Here is a 23,823-nt window from a genome sequence, read left to right as displayed (position 1 = left end):
CGACACTGTCTTGTGCCTCGGTGTAAATACTGCAGTGTCTTTGTCTTGCAGAGTTATATGGCTCTTGAGGACCGCCTCTTCTTTGACATCTCATGTGTGTGTGGTCGCTGCTATTCATTTGCACCAGCCTTCTCTCGTCATCTGTTATCAAAGGTCTTGTCTTTGACGCGCTACTGATGGTCCATGGAGCTCTGCATGAGACAGCTGAGCCATCCCTCATCACCTGTGGATGAGGGAGTTTTTCCACCATCACTTCTTTTTACAATAAAAAAGAAGCAAGGAAGCAAGCAAGAAAATAAAAGAAAGTGAATGAGATTATGGGTAATCTGCAGTATATGCATATTTGTATCGAGAGAAAAAGCTAATATGGCATGGCTTGCTGTTGCTAAATAATGTTAACCTAGATACATTGCTGCTAGCTACCCGTCAGTACTTACCAGCACTGCCTCTGGGATTGGAAAACATTCGTTCAAGATTCTAGTTTATCGTTTCAAACCCTTTAACACTGACCTGCATGCTTGTCTGAGTTAAAAGTAACGGTGAATTAGCATAACTACAACTCTGATGTTGTTTTCTCTTCCCTGCCTCTTCTGATAGCCACACTTGTTGACATTCGTTGCCTAGAAACAAGGTGTTTGAAAACGCTCTCTGATTGGTCGATACCTCACTTCCGGCAGCAGAGTCCCGTATGCTTCAAAACCGACAAGACCCGTGAGAGGAGCCGAGCTGCATGAACGCTTCACAGCCTCCTAAAACTATAGAGGTGAACTGAGGATTTAGATGGCGACCCATTATCATTTCGTGTAGCATAAATATGAAGCCATACTTTTCGTTAGGCTGCAAAGTTTTAGAACAGAAGGGTTAGGGAAATCTGGTACCATTTGTTTACCATAGCTTGTAGCTGTAGGCTGCTGTAGCCTCTGCGATGCATGTGGCTGTGGTTGTTATCATATCACACCACCACCTAAACACAACACAACGTTGACTTGACTGTCTTATTTCTCTTTTTCTAGGTCCACTATGTCCAATGAAGACCTAGTTTCAGTGGATTATGAAGTTTTTGGCACGGTGCAAGGTGTATTTTTTCGAAAATACACTCAAGTGAGTCCGGAAAACATTAGCTACAGTTATTGAGTTGACAAAGTATGCGAACTTTCCTTGTACAGATATCCATATAAGCACCATTCATTCCCTATCCACTAACCCTAACCTTAACCCTTACCCTAACCTTAACCTAATCTTAATTCTAACCTTAACCCTAAAACCAAGTCCTAACCCTAAACTAGCCCCTTGCAGAAGAGAGAACCAGCCAAAATGGCTCCACTTCACAAAAATGACCTCACTCTGAGGGTTTAAAATTCAAATTGGTTCTCACAAAGATAGAAGTACAGGAAGACACACACTTCACGGCTCTTATCGTTGGTCAAACCCTATTCTGTACAGCCTTATATGATGTCTCCTATTCCCATCCCAGTCATGCAGATGCCTCCGTAAGCATCTCTGTTCATGACTCCTTGTGCTTCATTTTCCAGGCAGAAGGGAAAAAGCTTGGCTTGGTCGGCTGGGTCCAAAACACAGAGGCAGGAACAGTTCAAGGGCAGCTACAAGGCCCGAGCAACAAGGTGAAGGAAATGCAACAATGGCTGAAGTCCACTGGGAGCCCCAAGTCACGGATAATCAAAGCGGAGTTCAAGAATGAGAAGAAAGTGGAAAGCCTAGATCACTCAACATTTAAAATAGTTCGCTCATAGATGAGTGTAATATTAACTTTGAAGTAGATGTTTTATTTATTTATTTATTAGTGGTTGGAATGCATCACCTGTACTGAATGTAAAAGGTGTATGTTATGTTTACTTAAAACCCACAAAATATGGAATTACACATGAATAAATGCAAAATTCCTCTAGCAGGCTTCACCTTGTTTGAATGGAATCTTTTGTAAAATAATAATAGCGTAATAGGTATATTTGAAAAGTTTAATTCCAAAATGAGATATCCAGCATTTACAAAAAAACTGATACCCATTCCTAAAAGATGATTATTGGCACGAAAGTAAAGTATGTCATGGGTTACTATTGAAGTTACGAGTCATCTTGAGAACCATTGATACGTTTATGCAGGTAGAATTATCTGTGCTTTTGAAATGTTCACTGCTGAATTTCATGAAGCCGTGTTTTGGAATGAAATCCTGCATTTCTATATCGCATTTATAAAGCAAAAATGTAATGTAGCCTGAATGTAGTAATACAGATCCCTGTTGGGTCCATTCAGGCCCACTACATCAGTTCAGAAAACACTTTTTCCATGTAAAATAGTACAAAACACTATTATTACTATCATAATTATTCACTAACTTCATACATTCACCATTCCCTGCTGGTGTTGTAGGTCCTTCACACCAGCAGAGGGCAGTCTTGGCTGCAAGCGGCAAACTCTCAATCAATCTCTTGTTTCTCGTTGACTGTAAACAAAGCTGAGCCTCAGGATGGTTTCAAAGGAGAAAGAAAACAAGCAAGTTTTGGTATTGATTTTTTAAGTGCTCAGCCTAAACGATAAACTTTTTTATTTGTCAAACACTACTCGCTAAGATGTGCCGTTTGCGCTTTCTGTCGGTTAAAAAGTGTTCTTTAGAACTCTTGACGCTAAGCTAGCAACTGCCAATTTTAATGTAACGTTAGCTACCAGGCTCAGTAAGCCAGCAGCCACCTTGTAGTCAGTCAGGACAGGGACACAGTACGTTAGTTTGAATTACATTTACTGACCACCATGATTAAGTGTCTGTCTAAAGAGGTTCAGGGAAAGCTTCGCTCTGGAATTGCTATCTCCTCACTTCAGCAGTGTGTGGAGGAGCTCATGCTCAACAGCATCGATGCTGGGGCGACATGTGTGGGCGTGAGGATGGACATGGAGGCGTTCAAAGTTCAGGTAATCGACAACGGTTCAGGGATGACCGTCGAGGACATGGAGTGTGTTGGAAACAGATACTACACCAGCAAATGCAGCTCTGTTGAAGACCTAGAGAATCTCAGGTTTTATGGATTCAGAGGGGAGGCGGTGGCCAGTATAGCGTCTCTTGCTACGCTTGTGGAAATATCATCCCGGGCCAAATCATCTGGGAAAACGCACGTCAGAGTCTTCAAGGATGGCAAGGGCTTGGATGTCTTTGAAGCTGAGACTGCTCGCCCCTCTGCCGGGACAACTTTTGTCATTTGTAACTTCTTCCACAACTTGCCAGTCAGGAGGAAGAGGATGGATGCTGTCCTGGAAGGTGAGCGGATCAGACAGAGAGTGGAGGCTATTTCCCTGATGCATCCCTCTGTCTCCTTCACACTGAAGAACGACTGCACAGGGGCCATGATGGTGCAGCTTTCCAAAGCGAGAAACACCTACCACAGGTTTGTTCAGATACACGGCTTAGGGCGAGCACAGAAACTGCGGGAAATCAGCCACGCTCATGGACAGTTTGAAGTGATTGGTTACATAGGCAGAGAGGGCCATTACAACAACAGCTTACAATTCTTATTTGCGAATGAGAGACTCCTCCTGAAAACACGGGTCCACAAGCTGCTGAATCTTCTCCTACGCAAACTGAGCAGTTCAAATCAGAAGAGCGACAGCCCCGATGGGCAGGCTGCCATCAGGAGTCCGAAGCACAAACGAGGCCAAGAGCTGCATGGAACGTACATCATCAATATCAAATGCTCATACTCAGAGTATGACATTTGTCTTGAGCCTGCCAAAACTCTGATCGAGTTCAAAGACTGGGATGGCGTTTTGCTCTGCATAGAAGAGGCAGTTAAAGTATTCCTTAGCAGAGAGAACTTGGTGGTTGAGCTCTCCCAAGATGATTTGGAATATGCATGTCCAAAACTGTTTAGCACAGCAGGCACAGACCAAGAAGGGAACGACAGCAGCCAAGGCATCCAAGCAACTGTAGGCAATCCCATACTAGAATGCAGTATTGGAAGGACACTGGCATCTGAACCTGTTCATCGTAAGCGCAAGGAGGACAGCGTACTTGAAAACAGTGTTAGTCAGATGTCTGCTCAGACTGAGTGCAAAGAAGGCGAGGAGGAAAGACTTGGGGAGAATAGGATCTTTGCAAATGAGTCGGAAAAGAAACAAAACCATAAGTGCAAAAACACAGAACGTAAAAGTGAGTCACAGTGTGATTTGGTCACATTAACGGATTTATCTGAGAATAACATGGATAAAGAAGAGGAACCAACTTTCAGTGGTGCTGGGGAAGACTCTCAGAGTATCGGATGTATTCCAAGTTCAGTCAGTCGGCTTGAAAGCGAACAATTGAAACTGATGAAAGACGGAGAGATGAGATTAAACAATACTGCCTCCAGCAGCAATGTGGCTGCACCGCACAGCATCACACAAGAAATTCAGCCTGATTCAAACAGTATCAAGCAAATGCTACCTAACTGCCAGAGTACAAGTGGACATGGACAAACTTTAAAGATCAGTCTGTCCGATCCATATGTTCATGAAAGTCTGCAGACTCAGGACCTGTCCCAGATCAATAGGACACTAATTTGCCAGCAGGTTTTAACACAGAAATGTGGAGAAAGCTCCTGTGCAACAAAACACAAAATCTCACTCTTAGAGGGCTCAGGTCTTGTCAAACCTAATCAGAAAATATGCAAGGACCATACCTCTGTCATCCCCTCAAAGATCCCCAAGTTCACATCCTGTCAAAAGTTGTCTTTATGCAAGGAGGCTGGATCTCTGGACAAGTTTAGACGAATATATGGCAAGTCTGATGAAGTGAAATCACCCTCTCTGGAGACTACTGGCAGGCATTTACCTCAGACAGACAGCTTTGTTTTGAATCCCCAGAGTTTTCCAGTTTGTCAGGAAGAGGAGCTAGAGCCTGACGTTACGGAGACAGGAGAAATGCAGAGTGACTTCCAAAGCCCACCGACCCTCTCCGCGTTCACCAAGCTGAAGCCAGTCTCAGTTCAGAATAGAGGCAGAGGAAAATCTTTGGCAGCTAAACTCTGTCATTTAAAACAAGGCAGGCCAGAGGTTACTACTACTAGGGCTACTTCACTGGACAACACCCGTCTCAGGAGCGCTAATAACAACACCCAAGACGACAACAACAATGAACCTCTCTGTGACGCTGGACCGAATCCCGAGCCGATGCCAAGTCGCAATATAAGTCCTGAGCTGGCTGAGGGGGAAGAGGCCACAGCATCGGGTGACTGGCTTCATCACTACGACACTTCAATGGGAAAGATAGTTTACGTCAACAGAGAGACCGGGCTCAGCCGATATGAGGACCCACCTATGGAGGAAACACAAGCGCGCTGCACATCAGATGTCACCAATATGGCAGTCAGCGTCATCTCTAAAACAGGTGAGTAAGCTCTAGTGGTTTGTCTGTGCTCATCAGCAGGCTGTTTGAGAAATCTAGACGGTGTTGTCATGTGGATAACGCATGTGGATCAAGTGTTAGCACTTGTGTTCATGTTTACTTCCTTGTTCCCATTCCTTGAACTGTAGGGATCGAATACAGGTGTTACCCTTTTCAGATGGATGTAGTGTTGCCCTTCCTTCCTAAATCCAAGGCAGAAAGAGTGATTAGCTCAGGGCCTGATGACAGAGGTACCTTTTCCAGACATATTAGATCAGATTGTTATGGTAGACCGTTAGGGCTTAACACACTCACAATGTACAAAGTGCATACAGTTAACTGGGCCTGTTTGTATTCATGTGTAATCTTTTCTGTCTTCATAGATGATGGTGTTGAGACCTCCAGCTCACTTTCCTCGTTGTACTCAAAATGGAATAACCCAGTGTTTGTCCGACCTCCCATGGTAAGCAAAAATTAAATTCACTTTACATTACACATACACATTTTGGTACAACATCGTAATCACACTGTGATTTAATTCTGCTACTTGGTTTATTGTTCTTGTGCATAATATCTTTATTGCAAATTTAGATTCCATTTCAGTGTATGTGCTGTTTTAATAATGTACTAAAGAGTGTAATGGGTTTTTGTGCTTCCAGGTTGGTGTGGACATATCAAGTGGGCAAGCTGACGGACTGGCTGTAAAGATCCACAACATCCTGTTTCCTTACCGCTTCTCTAAAGCCATGATTCACTCAATGAAGGCAAATGTCTCTTTTGTTTTTAAGTCTCTTTCTCTGTGAGGGCTGTGACTAAATATTCTAAATAACGTTTTAACCATTTTGCCTTCAAAGAAGTTATAAACTCAAGGACATTGCTGTGGTTTGATTACCCTACAGGTTATTCATCAAGTGGATAAGAAGTTCCTTGCATGTCTTATCAATACAGAAGACCAAGAGCCTGCAACAAACACTGAAACTGAAGGTATGGGGATGAAATTTACAGTCTCAACTTCAGTTGTTTTCCAGACACTTTGTTTATTTTATGTTTGTGTATTTTATATTGAAACCTCAGGAAATCTTTTGGTGCTCGTGGACCAACATGCTGCGCATGAGAGAGTTCGACTTGAAAATCTAGTTGCAGGTAAAAAAAAACCCAAAATGGATTGTTAAATTAATAATGCTGTTTTGGGGACACTGATATGACACCATTGTCCTAACTGTATCCGCTGTTTTATGCCACAGACTCCTATGAGGATGACCCAGATGCACCAGGGGAGAGACGTCTGTCTTCATCAACCATTTTGCCACCGTTAGAGATCAGTGTAACAGAAGAGGAGCTGAGGCTGCTTGGGTCTGTGTTTTACTAAACATGAGTATCTACAGTAGCTTGAATTATAGGGGAATGCCACTAATTTTGAAAATACATAAATGTTCATTGTATGGCTAAGGACAATTCAACAAATATCTTTCCCAAAGCTACAAACTGAAGAATCAATCTGTGATATGATTAAGCTGCACAGCCTCGAACTCTCCCTCAGCTATTTATGTATTTTTATTGTACTAAAAGTTCTGCACTAGAAAACGTAGGCTACCTCTATCTCCAGAAAATCACCACCGGTGCTCTCATAGTGACCTTTTCCATTTTTTCTGAGTCATTTTGAATGGAGATTTACAGCAGTGTGACATCACAGATCACAGGGCCAGTTGGTGGACAGGCTATAGTGGAAAGCAGTAAATGTTTATTTATACAAACTGAACTATCAAAGCCATGATAAAAGACATGATAAAAATATATTTTAATACTGTTTAGGGTCAGAAGTCTAATTATTATTCCGCAATGAATCAGCATTCACTTTGCCCTTTTGTTTACCTACATGTCACAAACCCAACATGAATCATCCTTTTATCTTCATAATGTTAGCTAAGTTGTTATGTCAATGTAGTTATCTTGCTGATAGCACCGAATCAACATTGTTCTCTGCATGCTTCAGACAGGATAGCAGTGATTCTGAGTTAACTATTTACCATACATGGTTAGCTGTTCTCCTATAACCTTTCGCATGCACACGCAATAGCATGATCACCTACACATGGAAAAATAGTTATAGTCGTATATACTGTACATTCCCCTAGGAAACACACACACACACACACACACACACACACACACAGAGGCCTGTACACCCAAGACACAACAGACCTCACAGATACACACACACAAACAGTTATTCATTATTCTCATCTGGAACATACATGTCTGCTAGCCCAGATCATACTATCCTCTCTAAAGGTATTAAACCATTATCCACCATTGCTATGTATGCAACTGCCTTGTACCCTGATTAGCATGTCATTTAAATGGTGGTCAACTTGCACCACGATGCCTCCTGACACTCTTTGTTTCTGTTCATTTGACTATGGTGCATTTATACAGCCAGGAAAGTGTTTTTCATCCCTGCCTTCAACCGACACACTGGACAGTAGAGTTTGTTTTCCAGCCTGCTAGTTCCATACCCATCACATTATTACAGTGGCCACACAACTGAACAAGGACCCAGAGCAGTGTTGTTTCCTGTGTTGCTGATAGATTGTGAACTCTTCCTCTTCCAGGTCTTGTCAGTCACATTTGCGAAGTCTGGGCCTGGAAGTGGAGTTGTCACAGGCAGGAGATCCACTGCTGCTTGTGGGGAAGGTGCCATTGTGTTTCATAGAGAAGGAGAGCAATGAGCTCAGGCGGGGGAGACCGTCTGTCATCAAGCCTATAGTTGAGGTAAAATATGTGAAACCTCAGTACTAAGACCATCCGTCACTAAGTCAGCCAAGTCAGGATTTTACAAGTCAATTCCCTCATATTTACCGTTTTCCTCTCTCTAATCACTCATCAGGAGTATCTTCGAGAGCAGATTGAGGTAAGCTTGCTGACTTTTCTACCCACTTACATCTGCTATTTGGGATGAAATTATCTCATTATTCAAAACCGGGTGATATGTATAACTTTGTATTTCTTTCTCTCAGTTACTCCGCTCAACTGGTAGAGTGAGAGGAACCCTGCCTCTCACTGTGCTGAAGGTGCTCGCCTCCCTGGCTTGCCATGGTATGGTTCAGTTTATTTCTTGTGCAGTGATTATTCAATGAAGCGCACAGTTACAGACTTGAGTCTTCATACTAGTCACTCCTATGCATTTATGTGTTCAACAGGTGCTATCAAATTCAATGACAGCCTCAGCAGAGATGAGTGCTGCAGCTTGGTAGCATCCCTGTCTTCCTGCCAGCTGCCCTTCCAGTGCGCCCATGGCCGTCCATCCATTGCCCCACTAGTAGACATCCTCCACTTGGACAAAGACCAAGAGGTACTAAGTTTGCATCAAATGCAATATTCAGCACAAGTTTCAATTCCAACAAATAGAAGATAGACTGTTCTTACATTCAATTTCTCAAGAACCAACTGTAAGAATAATTTCTCTGGTGGTGACTAAGCATTCTTTATTCCCACAGGAATTACTGAAACCCAACCTCCAAAAGCTGAGAAGAATGTATAAAGCATGGGAACTATTTGGAAATAGATAAATGTATGTGTGTATTTTAATTTATTATCTTATCGACCAAGATGGATTGTAACTTATACGATTTCACTCATTAAATGAGACAAATTGTTAAATACACTAACAAAAACAGTCCTGCACCTGATAAGGGAATCCTTTGTTTTATATTGAAGCAATTGAAAATTCATTGGAAGACTTGGAATATATACAAAATAACATCTTGTCATTTTACATCTGTAAAGTCACATACTGTGTATTGTAGCTTAGACTATTGATTAAGAGTACAAAATGGCAAGTCTGTCAGAACCTAACATTAATAATATTTCAGTTTTATTTAGTGTCTAAAAAAGAGGAACTACTGAAATAAATTAACAATGATAAAAGGCGATGGATGATCAGAAAAACAGACAAAGGCACGTCAAAGAGTGTCCATGTAAATGTTCCCGAACTCCCAGTCCACTTGGTGATCAAGTGGAATCCCTCAGGTTGTGTTTGGTAGATCGCTTCACTCGATCAACTTCTTTGCCTTGAAGAATCGTCGCAAGTAGAGGACCTGCCATGTTGCCAGTCCGATCAGGCAGCACATGGAGAAGATGCTGAAGTACAGCACTCGTGTGTTGGTGGATTCTGGATGGTAGGACAGAAAATAACAGTGTCAAAACTGTTTTTACAGATCAGTCAGCTTTAGAGACAACATACACTGTTCAGTTGCATTAAGCATATCACTCTTATTTATCCGTTTACCATTTGTGTCCCGCATCTCCTCCTCTCGCTTCTTCATGTAGGCAAAGTCATTGACGATGGACTCTGACAGGTCCTCCAGACGTCTGAGCTCCACCTCAAGGGGCTTCAGCTTCTCCACTTTTGCAATCTGACAGCAAAGAGGCCACAACGGGAAGAGCGTGACAATCACTTTTTCCACTGTGGTAGAATCACCTCCCACGCACCTTGTATCTCAAAACATGATGATATTTAGCTGATGGTGTGTGATCACTGTGAATTTAACATTGTTGCTCTTGTGTTTCATACATATCGTCATGCATTTATTTATCGGTAACACCTTCAAAAAGGCTCTTCATTTTGATTTTCAGATTAATTAGACCAGAGATACATCAATCATCTTCTAAAGAACATTGTTTATAGCACTCCTCACCTCTTCATAGTTCTTTGCTTCCACACCATGCTTCATATCCAGATTGATCAGTTGGTCTGGGACCCTCCCAGTGCCTGGTAACAAGTATTCATGACATATTATGGTGTGTGACACAAAGTTATTAGACTTACACCATCTGTCACTTTGCCTCAATCACTCCCTATCCTGCATCTTTGGTCTCCACACTTAACAACTAATAGATATCTGGAATAAACCCGTACCATTTGTGCATGAAACTATTAGTGCCATTTGAGTTGTAATACTCATTCTGACAACATTACAAGTTCACTGTGAAAAGATGTGATACAAAACTCACCTAGGGGAGATTTACTTTCGAAGCAAACCTCAAACATGTCATAATCCTCTGTTGTGAAGGCAAACTTCCCCTTTGAGGCATCATCCTTGGTGTACAGCGTGTGGCCAGAGGAATCTGTGATCTGGGAAAGGAGTCAACAGTAAGGTATTAATAACAGTATCAATCATCAGTCAGTGGTTCACAAAGTGGGGTTCAGGGCCCAATGGGGGTGCTTGAAAGGGTCCTAGGGGGTCCTCTGCAACATTAAAGATTCATTTCACCAGTTTATTTCATTCACTAAAAGTTAACACAATGGGAGAATTTATAAGGATGACTAGTGATCATAGGTGTCACTCTCTTCGCTGTATTATAAAATAGCCACATATGGGATGCTAACACGTTTCTTTTTGGGGGGTTCTTGACATTAAAAAAGACTGGAAACTGATGAGTTAACTTAAGAAACCAATTAGACACCTGCCTAGTCTAAACAAGTGTGCCATATGTTAACAGCTGTGTCGGTGTGTCGGCAGGGCGACGTGTTACCTTCAGATTGGTTTTTGTATTAGGCTGCTCGCTAACTTCGTACTGTCCCGTGACCAGCACATCTTTGTGGATTTCCTCCCGTAGACATTTTCGAAAGTTGACCGGCAGGTAGAAGGTGACGGAGAACACCAGGTCGAACAGAAGAGGGACGAGCAGCAATACGCGAAGTCTAGACATGCTATCAATCGCTGTGTGATGGTGCGACCACAGACGCTTCTTCTTCTGCCAGTGTCCCCCAGCCGTACTTCCGGGTTACGCCACTCGAGGTGCTCCGCCCACATCACCGCCTCCAAGTGAACATTTTTAAATAATTTCATTATGGCTCTCTTGCTAACGGCCGTCGATCCCAATCTGCAGGAAAAAAGGCAGTCCCGAAGTGTTCAGCTACCCGGGAGTTGGCTGGCATCCAGAAGTCAAATAGAAATGTGTTTGAGAAAAAGAAACACGGAATAAGAGAAACAAACCCGCTCTGTTGGGACATTTTAGAGTCAGACAGCTCCTTATTATTTGTAACTGACGGACTGTAACGGACATATTTCCGAGATAATCGTGCAAAATGTGACGCGACCCTGCTGTATTAATTAAATTAGCTTTATTTACGTTATTAAATGACATAAACAATAGGCCTATTGTTTTGCTGTTTGTGTACTCTAACTCACATCGATCGGTAATTTCTCACGGCTGATTAAATTACACTTTGTTTTTCATCGCACCAGATAGTGTATTGGTAAACAGGTTTACTTGCACCACATTGCATTTCGATGTGAAGCAGATTATTTGTGAATGGGAGTCTGTCTGGCCCTCATGTGGTGGCAAAGTTTTGAGCAAATCTAAGAAAAAATGGCTAATATGTTTGGCTCACACCTCAGTCACACAAAATATATATATGTATACTGTAAGACAAATGTCAAAATTTGCTTGCACCCCAAGATGTAGGCCTGTATGGTTGTCAGTATGACACCCCCCCCCCCCCCCCCTCCGCGGATGGTACAGTCTTGGTTCATTCATAAAATTCTAGCGGAGTATAAAAGGAGGGGCTTGCATTCTAGTCATCCAGTTACCAGGTATATACCTGGAGGAAGACCCGAGCACTTCTGCTCAACGTTAGGCGACACTTATATTTGTCATTGAGCTGGACTTGTTTCCCCCCCCCCCTCCCGTGATGTATTTGAACAACCTGACGCCGGACATGGATTCAGTGTCTGCTACCTGCCGGACAGAGTCTCCTGTCGGGACACACTGCCAGAAGACGCAAGAGGAGGCGAGCTCTCCAGCTTCCTCCTCAGAGAGCAATGCAAAGGTATGAAAGGCTTTTTTGGTGATTATATTCAATGTGCAATCTGGGGTATGCAGGGTGTCTAATTCACAAGTAGCTGAAATGGCCTATTTCTGTCTTCAGTAGCTTGAACACCCTAATGTTTTTTTGTTTTTGTTTTTTATCTTGGGGGTGGGGGTGGTGGAGGGAGGGGGGGGGGGGGTCGACCTGATAAATAACATTTTAATTAACGGGTGGGATAAATGTTTTATTCTTTGACAGCTTTGATGGATGGCTGGCTCGGGGACAAACGCGGGGGGGAAATGTGAGGAAAACATCACAGTAGGCTCGTGTTGTTATGATTCCGACGTCCTGGGACCAAATGTGAGCGTGTCGATGCAGCGGTTCATTGAGAAAAATAAATCCATTCAGGAGACTCCACAGCATCTCTGCGTCAGTGTTGACGTCAGAAACAATGATAAAGTCAAATATTGATCTAGAGAAGGCTATTTTTGGGATGGGTATATTTCACGAAAATATAACACACATAGGCTACCCCCCCCCCCCCCCACCCCCCACTAAGGAGTTATGATTTATAGGTTGTTTGTCTTTGCGATGAGATCTGTTTGAAACCACTTATTGCATAGAAATACAATCATGAAGAAATGACCAGTAGTGTAGTTCTGATTGTCGTTTATTTATTTTTATTTTTTCAGGAGCTCTGCCAAGACATGGATGTACAAGCTGCTCCATTTGTTCCAACAGTCACTGCAATTTCCTCTACCCCAGATTTCCAGTGGATGGTCCAGCCTACGATCATTACATCTGTCTCCCCGTCTCTGGGTAGCAAGCAAGCCAATGAACCGCAGAGCTCTCACCAGGCAACACCCAAAGCGGGCGGGAATAAGGGAAAAAATGCTGCCAGGAAGGGGAAAACAGAGCAGGTAGGTTAGCTCAGATGGAGTCTTTACCTGCTATTGGACAGAAAAGGTTACAGTGCATATTTACATATGCCAATCTGAATTCCTTGTGCAGCAGCAGTATTGTGCATGCTCCTCTAGAGCTGTGCGCTGGCTGTGTGCCTTCCTTAGGCAGTCAATTTATATTCAGGTCACAGCAAGTCTGCAACAATGGTCTATTTTTAGACGCATTGCAGAGAAACATGCTTTTGCCACTCTTCAGAGGGTGAATTGGCAACGGATGTAGCGGATTAGGAGATGAAATAGCTAGATTCTTCAAGGTAATAACTGAATAATTTTTTTTTAAACATCCCAGCTCTCTCCAGAGGAGGAAGAGAAGAAGAGGATCAGGAGAGAGAGGAATAAAATGGCTGCAGCAAAGTGTCGCAACAGGCGGAGGGAACTCACTGACACACTGCAAGCTGTAAGTAAACAATGAAGCATTTATGCAGCTGTCATGTACATCTACTACTGTATGTTTCCCATGTGGATGATGTTGGATATTGATCTGTTTGAAGGAGACAGACAAGCTGGAGGAGGAAAAGGCAGCCTTGCAGACTGAAATAGCCAACCTTCTTAAAGAGAAAGAGAGGCTTGAATTTATCCTTGCTACGCATAAACCAGTGTGCCAAACGTCAGAGGAGCTGGAGTCTATCTTCCAGGAGCCCGCTGGCTCCCCGGAGCTTCCGCCCAGTCCAGATGAGGACAAGCTCCCAGAAGATGGCACCCAGGAAGCCCCTTCGCTGCAGGACATGGACATCTCCAGCGACCCGTCCACAGCTATTTCTGGGAACTCAAACATCTTGCTGTGTGCCAGCGCCGAAATCAACATCTGCGACCTTGAGCCCTCTTTGGACATTAAGGAGGGGCTACTAGACAATATGATGCCCAGTTTGGACGAGAAAATCCCCATGGAGACGGCCCGGTCCGTCCCAGACATAGATCTGAGCAGTTCCCTCGGGGTGTCGGACTGGGAGACCCTGTACAAGTCGGTCTCCGGCGACCTGGAGCCTCTCAGCACCCCTGTGGTGACCTCCACCCCCACCTGCAGCAGCTACCTGTCTGTCTTCACATTTGCGTGTCCTGAGCTGGACTCTCTCACAGAAGGACTGGACAGCCATAAAGGTGGAGGGGGCAAGGCTGAATCTGTTGATATCCTCAACTCCCCGACTCTCCTAGCCTTATAATGTACAGAGGGAAGCTGTTGGTCTGATTTTTTTCTTCTTTTCTTTTTTTTTTAGCAGGTTCCTGACTTTGAAATGATATGAACAACATATGCCACAGTATGCTGTAACACTTCAAGGAATACATTCATGAAATGTCTTGTGTGTGACTAAGCAAAAGTATAAACAGATACATCCAGACACATAGCCTACAGAATGATGTAGCTAAAAGCATGGCTTTTAATTTTACAGAAGGGACTGGAGCAAGTTCTGGTTTTAAAACGCATGCTGAGAAAATTTCAAATAATTTTCAGAGCTCATATACTGTATATTTGATCTGTCACTAGATCTAAGATGTTATTGTGGAATTTAGTGTTTCAGTATGGTTTTGTGTTTTGATGTCAATAGTGTATTGATTGCTGTGAATGTTGTATTTAAGTATTCATCCATGTTAAGTACTTGCATACCTCGACGTCATCAACTGTGGTTTGACCTCATTGTTAAAATGTTTAGAGTTTTCCATGAAAACATCCAGTGCTATATCTATCAAGATGTAATGTATGATTTATTTTTTTACCTTTCAGATTTTGACTTATTTGTTAAATTTAAAAACAAGTAAATGAGCATTGATTGCTTATTTATGCTGCTGAATAATCACAATAAATCTTCATTCAGAGTGATGTTTGATGCTAGTGTTTGCAGTCTATGTCTATGAAAGATTTTACACACTATAAAGAGTATAAACCTTTAAAATCAGCAGTTGGTGGCCAATGTTGTTTGAAATTGTGACTGTTTATATGTGTGTGTGTGTGTGTTTGGTGGGGGGTCCTGTTTTCCCCATAAATTCCCCCCATAAATTATAATTATAATGTTTATGATATTCCTATAAAGGGACTTATATTGTGCATGCTTTATGGGATTTTTTAACCTCCTACTGTAACATTCCTATAATATTTCTTCAGGATATCATATGTAGCCTAGATAATCATTTTGCTGTCATATTTTTTATAGTAGGCTATCCTTCTAAAATGTGTTGCAGGATCTATTTCTGTGCAGGCCGACATCTAAGCCATCCTCTCGGCGCAGTGTGCAGCCTCTATGCCTCAGTCCGGTTTCTTTTTTGTTTCTATGGGAGGAGCGGTGCGACTTCCCCACTTCTGCCCCCACTTTATGTACTTTTTTACATCCCTGCTTACGTTTGGCTGGCATAGCCTAATTTCCGCATTCCCAAATCCTCCCAGATTGGGATCACATTTAAAAACGGGCTGATGCAACGATTTCCACTTTTTAAAATCTACTCTCGACCTTCGGCTGACCAGAAGAGAGGACATTTGTTGCACCTGGGATCAAAGTCAGGTCCGTACAAAACTTCATAAGTCGAGATGTGGAGAAAATAGAGTTTCTGTTGGCGCGCCGCGCATAGATCATAACGAGCGTGGTGCGCGAGCAGGCTGCGAGCGGGTTGTGATGTTTTGGGCATACTGCATTTCACTGCATTCTTCGGTTTTTACGTGTTTTTTGGTGTTCAAAGTAGACCTGGCATCTCCTTGACCATGCTGTAGAAACACCATCGTTGTCTTTTGTTTGCATGCTCTTACATGTGCAATCACGTCGTGCACAATTCAGTACAGAATGTTCTTATTTTTTATACTTGTCATTTCCCATATGGTGTTGCGCATTGTTTCTAAAAAACACCGTCAATCTACGGACGGTGGAAATCCGCCTAAACGAAAGGCTGTAGCACATATCTGACTGCAGCTCTCTCATGGAAAGGCAAAGTTACGTAAGATAAATGCCGCACTGAAGAAAAACTTCCGCTTTGAAATTGACCCATGACTTCAGTGTATTGCGTTACAACGGGCCTCTTATTGTAACTTTACACCCATGCTACAGCAAAACGTACTTGAAATAGACAAAAGCTATAAACGGGTCATATTCCCAAACAACTGGAAATGCACAGTCCATAGAAAATTAGGTTTGCCTGCTTCTCCTGCAGCTAGAAGAAGCCCAAACTGTGCAGAGGTCACTTCACTTTTTTGCATTAACTGCAAATGCATATTGATAGGGAGGCCCCGATATAAAAGTGTCCAGAGTTCAAATAAATAATTGTTATGCAAACCTGTCAGCCAGTCTGTGAGGCCAAAGTGGAGTCTGGGACTTCCTGGGTATTCCCTCTCTCCCCCAGAAGTTAGCGTTAAGACAGAATGTATAATGCCTGTTTTGATCAGACCGACAGTATAGACCAGTATATAATTATATACCAAATCATCCAGCAACAAAAATCTTCTCAGATGGAGTTGCTTAGGACAAAATCTTATCACATGAGGGTCCATGGGCTGATACTTATCTATTTGGAGGTTCTTGTTATGAAACAGTTTGGGAACCCCTGTGTTAAACTAGTCTTGTCTTTACTACTTTACTGCTACTTTATTACTTAAAAATTCAAACCAAATTTGTGTGTTAGAAATGCTAAATGACAGGTTTCTATTTCACTTGTGAATTTTACACTATTGGCCAATGTTGAGGCTTCTGTACAAAAGGCACCACGGCTTGCGGTCATCATGTGCCAGCAACATGGCCTGCAGAGTTCCACTTAGTGTTTTTGACCTTTACTTTGGGGAAGTGCAAAAGATGAAACTTATTAACATGTGAGATACTAATGTAGTCTGCAAATTCATTTTCTCAGCATAACTGTTTAATGGATGCATAAGTGCCCCAAGACCTATAAAACTCTCTTAAACTTCTCCTAGGATATTGTCTTAAAGTTCATTTTTACAGAAAATAAACCCAGCCAGGTGCTTATGTTTATTGTATGCAGTGATATTTGCAGGATATTGCCTATTCATTCTTGTAGTGTGGGTTTTTGAGAGCAGATGACCTCAGACGGGAGTCTTGTCTGCAGCTTGGAGATCTGCTGAGCGGTTGTAGTAATTTCCTGTTGTCCTTGGCCACCTCTGTTCACACACCTTTCTCATGTGTCTGGACTTAGCTGGGTATATTTGGATCTTGACATTCAGTATTTTACAAATAAGGTATTTGCCAATAGAATTAGATAGGCATGCAGAACCTGTTGAGCTCAAAATCTGTTCAACAAAACATTCTAACCGAACAATGTCATCTCTAATGTTTATCTCTGTCATTTGGCTACACCAAAGAAAAGGGGTTATTACATTTGGGATCGGGCTCGGCCACATTATGCTCTATTTTGGCAGCCGCATTCCACTCCCCTGACATGAAGGCTCATATGCAGGAAAACAGGCAACGGGTATTTCTTGGCAATGACCGGCTCTAGCTCTCCTTGGAATAAAGGGGAATTTGTCTTGAGTCTGCTTTTGTACAGTGCTGTTTGTCTCTCTTTTGGCCTCTTTGGGGATTGAAAGGGTAAATCCTTGCCAAGGGCTCGGTAAATGGGGGTATATCCATTCCAGAAAAAGAAGCAAAATGATAAAATAGCCTAATGGGAGACAGCCTCTGTCTCCTGCTCCTACAACAAGCCAGCAATTCATTGGAGTATGGCGTGTCTGACTGCCAGGGAGACTTGGTGCACCTTGGGAAATGCCTACTTGAAGCCCTTCAGCTGACTGAAGTTGAAGTAGAGCACCTGTGTATCTATTAGTCTCTAGTTGTTGTATCCAAACTACCTGCTAAAGTATGGCTCATGTTTGTTGAGTGTAACAATCAGAGCAGACAGAGCTTCACTTCTATTTTTCATCTGTCTGGTTTAGGGGCTTTCTGAATTTGTCTCTCAATTTCTCCCCCTGCCTCCTAGCTGTGGTCACGACCGAGCCTGACGCGATGCCAGGACAAATCCCAGATCCCTCTGTGACAGCAGGCTCCCTGCCCAGCCTGGGCCCGCTGGCCGGGATCTCTGCCACCACGCTGACCGACCAGCTCAAGTTTGGCGACCTGCGGGAGCTGGGGACGATGCTCTCACCTCTGCACTTCTTGGACAACCTGGGCAAGAGGCCACTAGCCATCAAAACTGAGGTACGGGACCTGGAGTGATTCCTTTTAGCAGATGTGATGATGGTAACTAATGCTTTCAAGATTCATTCTCACTAACTCAGGTCAATATAAACACTACATTCTGATTTTTACTCAGCTTACATGTTCTTTCCTGATCATTATTTTACAAATTGACTTTGTAACATTTGTTTATTCCATTTGTGTATATGGAATGGTAATGGCATGGTAAATACAATATTTCAGATTTACCATACATACTCTAGGGTAACTGTATGTAAATTGGCCGAATATGATAACAAAAAGAGATTGAGCTCGCTTAAAGTGAAGGTGCCTTTGTTGTTACAGTTTAGTATCTTATCTTAACCAACAAGTCCACCTAGTGGACATACAGGGAATTGTGACTGTAGTCAAATATGTATACAGTAGATCCATCACACCTTAGCAACTGGTCAAATGTTTTGTCCTGAACTGTTATTTAGAGAGATGAGGAGGAAGAGAGGAGGAAACGAAGGCGAGAGAAAAACAAAGTGGCTGCAGCACGATGTCGAAACAAAAAAAAAGAGAGGACAGATTATCTGCAAAAGGTGAGACTTCACTTATTTCACTTTCCCACATATTTACCATGCATTCCATAATTGGAAAAAGAAAATCCCTGCTTAATCTCACTCCTTTTCCCCTTTCTCCCTTAATTACTTCCCTTTTTCCTCCTCCCTCTCTCAGGAATCAGAGCGACTAGAGATGATGAACTCCGACCTCAAAGCCCAGATTGAGGAGCTGAAGCACGAACGTCAGCAGCTGATCCTCATGCTGAACCGCCATCGCCCCACATGTATTGTCAGGACAGATAGTGTCAAAACCCCGGAGAGCGAGGTGAACCCCCTGCTGGAGCAGCTGGAGGCCAAGTGAAGGTGTGATGGGTTACTGCAGGTTCGTTTACAGTCAAGGAGAAGCAGCACTTAGCTCTGGGCCTCGGCCCTGGAGGAGAACCAGCTGAGCACTCCTGCCTTAAGCCGCAGAGCGTTAAACCACAAAGTGGATCCAATGTGATTGGACACTGTATTGGCAGTTGAAATTTAATATTTTTTTCTCTCTTTTGCTGTTCAATTTAGTTGTCATTCAGGACCACAGAACTCCAGCCACTGTCAATATACAGTAGATTAGGTCAAGTTAAAGAAAAAATCCACCCTGAAACATTTTAACACGGTTAAAAAAAACAATATTGGCATTTCTGGGCCCATGTTGCTGTTTGGTGCCGTATTTTTCTTATTCCTGCTCATAACTGGCCAAGCATGGACGATCACAATCAAAAAGCAAGAGCTTCTGTCTAGACTCACTGTTTTGCACCGACGTTCAAAAATCATACTGGAAGAAATCCATCGTAGAAGAAGAGATACCAGTTTCTCCACTGACAGTAGCCTCAATAGACCACAATGCATTGCAGCCACAAGACCACAGAACTTGAATGGAAATATTATTCAAGTTCTGTGGACAAGACATTTTGTTTTGAGTAAGGGGCAAGGCAGATCATAGACAGGTACACAAACTAGTTGGCCCCTATTCTGGGTAACAGAGGAAAATACTAACTGAAGTAGAAGAGCTCAGCTGAGGGAAAGTGGGTAGGCCGACACCAAAAAATGAAATGCTTCATCACAAAATAACTCCTGGAACGCACCGAGCATCACAGACTGATGACAACCAACAGTCAGGGTGGATTATTTCCTTACTTTGCAAACACGGTCAATAGAAAAAAGTAATTTCCCAATTTTTCAAAACCAATTTCTCAGGCCCATAGGCACAGTCAGAACTTGTATTAAATATCATCATGATTATCTGGTTATTTTATCTCTTGTATTACATATTTGGTGGTACAGCGGTTGATCCGTTTTCTATGTTTTTTCCTGTTTTGGCGCAGGCGTCAGTATGCACATATATATATGGACTGTTTACATTGTAGTTGTTTCATTTCTGTTACTACATTGTTACTTCCAGTTACGTTTATGTTTTTTTTATACTTTTGTATATGATGTCATATAAGCATATAAGCTATCACAAAATCACATTTTGTATTTCTGCAAGAAATAAATGTGTAGTTTCTTTTCTACTTGAATTCATTTTAGTCTTGCAAAAATGAAACCATGTCAGTTATGTAATGCATCAGAAATCTTTCATGGAGTTGATGTCTGAATAATATTGCCATCTGGTGGCCCAATAGCACCACAGGCTGACTGATCTTGTTTACATGATGTCCTGGTTCCCAGTGGTGGTTCTCCACATTTGCTATATTCTGATGTATTTTCTTTGCTATAATCCACCATTCTTTGCTTCTACAACATTCCTATTTCCCACAAGATTACATTTTCATATGTTAGGGTCCAGGGATGACCAGTCCTTCAGAGGATACTGCGTTCCCAAAAAAAGGAGGACAGGTTTAATTTCACCGTTAAAAAAAAAAACTCCCTACAAGTTATCACAGTGAGAGATAGTTTAAATTTGACTCATAAGTCTCATAAGTAAGTATCAGAATGATAGTTTTGTTCACAGGTTTCACTTCCCCCACTCTACCTACAGGCTATAGAGTCATACATCTAAGAACAAAAATCTTTTCAGATGGGCTTTTCAGATTCCTTTAGGCAAAACATTACGAAATGGGGTCTAGGTCTACGACATTTACCTTTTTGCTGTGTTGAGATTTTAAATTAATCCACATTTTATCTAGGCTACGTTTCTTATGTATCAAAAAAAATGATAGGAATTTATGTTAACCCCATGTTATGTGCGGCGGGGGTAAAAGTGAGATTAGCTGTGTTCAAGGCAGTCATTGTTACAAGGAGGTAGGCTATTTAACAAGCAGATTAACGTGGCGATGACTGACATAAAACCAAACAAAACCTTTTGCGCATGGCAGAGAACTATCATCCTATCATAAATTAGGATGCACTTTTCACAGCAAAACTATAAGTCTAGGGATGTTATGGTAATGCCATAGGAGATCAAAAAAATATTAGAGTAATTTTTATGAAGGTGTTTGGAAACGGTACAGTGGTAGATCCTGTTGGTTTATTGTTGACTGACTGATACGTGGTTATCACTGGTGATAGCTCATTGCTTTAGGCTACCAGTTAACACTCTGTGTCTGTCTGCCTTTCTTATCACTGGTCCAACTTCCAGCTGGGTGGAGTAAGAGTTGGGACACCGCGCAGTGTCTGTAGCCTAATAAATGAGACTTCTCAGACAGCTCAAGTATCGAATGAACTTCTGGGGAGCGGGTCGGTCAGAAATGAGGTCGACATTTGAGAAGATTGAGTCTGTTGCCGTGGTTATCGTGGCAATGTTGTTTTAAGAGCAAAGGAAATCGATATCCTTGTTTTATGAGTTTTGAAGAAAGTGTCAGCGAGGGTTCACACAGAGAGCGTCAAGTGCTCGACTGGGAAGGTAAATAAACGAAACTGATACTTGTTTTTGTTAGCGGGAAGTTCTGTCATTTTTATTTGTAGGCTATAGTCGGCACATTTGGCCTGAAAGTGGCCTTTATCTGGTTTTTAATAGATAACTTAAGCACTGCGCGTGGTGGAAGACTACATCAAGTGATCATCTTAATTGAAACTGGTGAAAATGGGAGATAAGGCGGACTTTGACGACAGGGACATAAAGGATGCGAAGGAGAATGGTTTGGATTTGGGAGTACAATCTCCAGATGTCACGGACCAAATTGAATGTACCAGCATCCCAAACACGGACAGCGGCTCTCCGGCCACCACGCGCTTATACAGGAGGCGCTGGGTGATAGTCTTTCTGTTCAGCTCTTACTCGCTGTGCAACGCTTTCCAGTGGATCCAGTACGGGATCATCAACAACATCTTTATGAAATTCTACAATGTGGACTCCTTCGACATAGACTGGCTGTCTATGGTCTACATGCTGACCTACATCCCCTTCATTTTCCCAGTCACCTGGCTCCTGGATAAGAAGGGGCTGCGGGTTATAGCACTTGTGGCCACCGCTATCAATTGCATCGGGACATGGATCAAGGTGGCCAGCGTCAGACCCAGCCTGTTCTGGGTGACCATGCTGGGACAGTTTGCGTGTTCCCTCGCCCAGGTCTTCATCCTCGGGATGCCCTCCCGCCTGGCGTCGGTCTGGTTCGGCTCGGATGAAGTCTCCACCGCCTGCTCCATTGGAGTTTTTGGGAATCAGGTGAGTTGTTCACTGATCCCATAATGAAAAACCACTATAATATTCTGTTTGATAAGATTTTGTCTGAAGGAACCCCATTCAAAAAAACATAAATTAGGCTATACAATTTCAGAATTGCCTGCTAGGTGAATGAAACCCGAGAAACCTACAACCACAACAGTCATTCTTATACTTTGTGTCATTGTGCTGACCTCTAGTGAATGAAAACCATTGTGAAATCAAACTACTCCTATTGCTGGGGACCGCCTGGAACCCTTTGAAGGGCCCATAGAGGTCCCCGGACTCCACTTTGGGAAGCACTGCTTTAGGATTTTCATTAGCCTGATACCCAAACCAGCAGAATAACCAGTGGTGGAAATTATAGACTCACAGGCTTGCACCGGGAATTACGCAAGATTGAGATTAAATATTAGAGTGGGGAAATTCAATGTATCGATGGGCTACTGGAGTATTAGGCCACTGTAATGATTACATAAGATAAACAAAATCAGCACACAAACCTGGTTCTTTGGCTCGTAATCACAGGGGAGCCGTTTTTGGTGCTACATGGCACCCATAAAGGCTATCTTAAAGGTTCTTAATAGCACCCTTTTCAAATGGTTCTAAATTGAACTGTAGATGTGCACCAAATGGTGGCTCAACTGTATGGCCTTCATTGCTATGCTTACTAAGAATGACACCACTTTTTACAGGCTTATTTTTTCCTTCAAACTTAAAGCTGATCGTTGAGTAAATACTGCAATTCAAACATGTCAATAAAATTTCCCTTATGACAATATTCAAGTCAAAGAATACTCGTTCCCTCCAATACCGAGGAGGACTAAAAAACTAAAAAAAATGAAAATCTCACTGCACAAATCAACTCAGAGGCCGCTGATTCTCAATGGGACGTTTATTGTGAAACAGATTTCACCACAATAAGAGCACTGCCTCCATCCTTTCACACGGGTCTGGCACCAGTGAAACCAGAGGCAGGCAGACAGAGGGAGAGAGGATGCAAGACGGCAGGTGAAATAGTTCTGAACTTCTTGTCCAGATGCCAGGCTTTAGTTGTTAAATATCGATGATCTTCACCACCTCCACTACATGTAGGCTACTGAAATGATAGAACAAAATCTAGGAAGAGCATGTTCTGTGTTTTCTCAATGCAGGACAGAGACAGACTCCTCCTCACCCCTAATGAAACCAGAGCTGAGAGGCAGAGAGAGTGATAGTGTGATCTATTCTCCAAATCATTTCCCTTGTCTCTAGCCTTCTGTAGCCTACCCCACTCTAATATTTCATCTTGCGCAATTCCCGGTGCAAGCCTGTGAGTCTGTGTTCACTCTGATAACCGTAATCATATCTGACTTCTTCTTGTCTGTGTAGGCCTATCACCTTTCA

At 42.6% G+C, this 23,823-nt stretch overlaps 5 protein-coding genes across 6 annotated transcripts in view; 4 read left to right on the top strand and 1 right to left on the bottom strand.

The window, feature by feature from the left end:
- The first annotated feature begins 2,766 nt into the window (after window positions 1–2,766).
- LOC139644170 (DNA mismatch repair protein Mlh3-like) lies at window positions 2,767–8,983 on the top strand. The gene is made up of 13 exons (XM_071519553.1): window positions 2,767–4,237; window positions 4,328–5,371; window positions 5,518–5,619; window positions 5,752–5,831; window positions 6,028–6,132; window positions 6,268–6,352; window positions 6,443–6,511; window positions 6,613–6,721; window positions 7,981–8,140; window positions 8,256–8,279; window positions 8,386–8,464; window positions 8,569–8,720; window positions 8,866–8,983. The coding sequence occupies exons 1-13, from the start codon at window positions 2,767–2,769 to the stop codon at window positions 8,935–8,937; spliced, it is 3,552 nt and encodes a 1,183-aa protein (XP_071375654.1). The 3' UTR covers window positions 8,938–8,983.
- A 102-nt stretch (window positions 8,984–9,085) lies between these two features.
- LOC139644179 (transmembrane emp24 domain-containing protein 10-like) lies at window positions 9,086–11,138 on the bottom strand. 2 transcript variants are annotated; one of them, XM_071519579.1, is made up of 5 exons: window positions 10,904–11,138; window positions 10,378–10,502; window positions 10,066–10,129; window positions 9,657–9,783; window positions 9,086–9,539 (listed from the first exon to the last, which is right to left on the bottom strand). In XM_071519579.1, the coding sequence occupies exons 1-5, from the start codon at window positions 11,078–11,080 to the stop codon at window positions 9,418–9,420; spliced, it is 615 nt and encodes a 204-aa protein (XP_071375680.1). In that variant the 5' UTR covers window positions 11,081–11,138; the 3' UTR covers window positions 9,086–9,417. The 2 variants fall into 2 exon arrangements, with proteins under 2 accessions (XP_071375680.1, XP_071375679.1); XM_071519578.1 differs by having other exon boundaries at window positions 9,105–9,539; window positions 10,066–10,139; window positions 10,382–10,502; window positions 10,904–11,132.
- Window positions 11,139–12,065: 927 nt separating this feature from the next.
- fosaa (v-fos FBJ murine osteosarcoma viral oncogene homolog Aa) lies at window positions 12,066–14,593 on the top strand. Its single transcript, XM_071519576.1, has 4 exons — window positions 12,066–12,203; window positions 12,878–13,102; window positions 13,434–13,541; window positions 13,636–14,593. The coding sequence occupies exons 1-4, from the start codon at window positions 12,066–12,068 to the stop codon at window positions 14,302–14,304; spliced, it is 1,140 nt and encodes a 379-aa protein (XP_071375677.1). The 3' UTR covers window positions 14,305–14,593.
- An 889-nt stretch (window positions 14,594–15,482) lies between these two features.
- Window positions 15,483–20,347, top strand: LOC139644180 (jun dimerization protein 2-like). Its single transcript, XM_071519580.1, has 4 exons — window positions 15,483–15,636; window positions 18,050–18,267; window positions 18,726–18,830; window positions 18,967–20,347. The coding sequence occupies exons 1-4, from the start codon at window positions 15,549–15,551 to the stop codon at window positions 19,150–19,152; spliced, it is 597 nt and encodes a 198-aa protein (XP_071375681.1). The 5' UTR covers window positions 15,483–15,548; the 3' UTR covers window positions 19,153–20,347.
- Window positions 20,348–21,597: 1,250 nt separating this feature from the next.
- Window positions 21,598–23,823, top strand: part of flvcr2a (FLVCR choline and putative heme transporter 2a) — a 29,151-nt gene continuing 26,925 nt past the window's right edge. The window contains exon 1 of the mRNA XM_071519575.1: window positions 21,598–22,440. Coding sequence (XP_071375676.1) covers window positions 21,859–22,440 — 582 coding nt within the window. The 5' untranslated portion in view covers window positions 21,598–21,858. The remainder of the gene's footprint in view (window positions 22,441–23,823) is intronic.

This window comes from Centroberyx affinis, unplaced genomic scaffold, assembly GCF_046629955.1.
Source record: "Centroberyx affinis isolate AG114_WGS23_722 - 3 ecotype Tasmania unplaced genomic scaffold, CSIRO-AGI_Caff_v1 ptg000715l_1, whole genome shotgun sequence".
Lineage (NCBI taxonomy): Eukaryota > Metazoa > Chordata > Actinopteri > Beryciformes > Berycidae > Centroberyx > Centroberyx affinis.
Note: the sequence above shows the minus strand (reverse complement) of the source record. Positions and strands in the feature narration are given on the sequence as shown.

What these genes read in the sequence shown, in the direction of transcription:
- LOC139644180 (XM_071519580.1), top strand. Translation starts at nt 15,549, where the DNA reads ATGCAACGATTTCCACTTTTTAAAATCTACTCTCGACCTTCGGCTGAC. An exon ending in GCACCTGGGATCAAAGTCAG is followed by an intron (nt 15,637 to 18,049) that starts GTCCGTACAAAA and finishes CCTGCCTCCTAG; the next exon opens with CTGTGGTCACGACCGAGCCT. An exon ending in CACTAGCCATCAAAACTGAG is followed by an intron (nt 18,268 to 18,725) that starts GTACGGGACCTG and finishes ACTGTTATTTAG; the next exon opens with AGAGATGAGGAGGAAGAGAG.
- LOC139644179 (XM_071519578.1), bottom strand. Translation starts at nt 11,080, where the DNA reads ATGTCTAGACTTCGCGTATTGCTGCTCGTCCCTCTTCTGTTCGACCTG. An exon ending in ATACAAAAACCAATCTGAAG is followed by an intron (nt 10,503 to 10,903) that starts GTAACACGTCGC and finishes CTCCTTTCCCAG; the next exon opens with ATCACAGATTCCTCTGGCCA. An exon ending in AAGCAAAGAACTATGAAGAG is followed by an intron (nt 9,784 to 10,065) that starts GTGAGGAGTGCT and finishes CTTTGCTGTCAG; the next exon opens with ATTGCAAAAGTGGAGAAGCT.
- fosaa (XM_071519576.1), top strand. Translation starts at nt 12,066, where the DNA reads ATGTATTTGAACAACCTGACGCCGGACATGGATTCAGTGTCTGCTACC. An exon ending in CCTCAGAGAGCAATGCAAAG is followed by an intron (nt 12,204 to 12,877) that starts GTATGAAAGGCT and finishes TTTTTTCAGGAG; the next exon opens with CTCTGCCAAGACATGGATGT. An exon ending in GGAAGGGGAAAACAGAGCAG is followed by an intron (nt 13,103 to 13,433) that starts GTAGGTTAGCTC and finishes TAAACATCCCAG; the next exon opens with CTCTCTCCAGAGGAGGAAGA.
- LOC139644170 (XM_071519553.1), top strand. Translation starts at nt 2,767, where the DNA reads ATGATTAAGTGTCTGTCTAAAGAGGTTCAGGGAAAGCTTCGCTCTGGA. An exon ending in TGTTTGTCCGACCTCCCATG is followed by an intron (nt 5,832 to 6,027) that starts GTAAGCAAAAAT and finishes TTGTGCTTCCAG; the next exon opens with GTTGGTGTGGACATATCAAG. An exon ending in GAGGAGCTGAGGCTGCTTGG is followed by an intron (nt 6,722 to 7,980) that starts GTCTGTGTTTTA and finishes TTCCTCTTCCAG; the next exon opens with GTCTTGTCAGTCACATTTGC.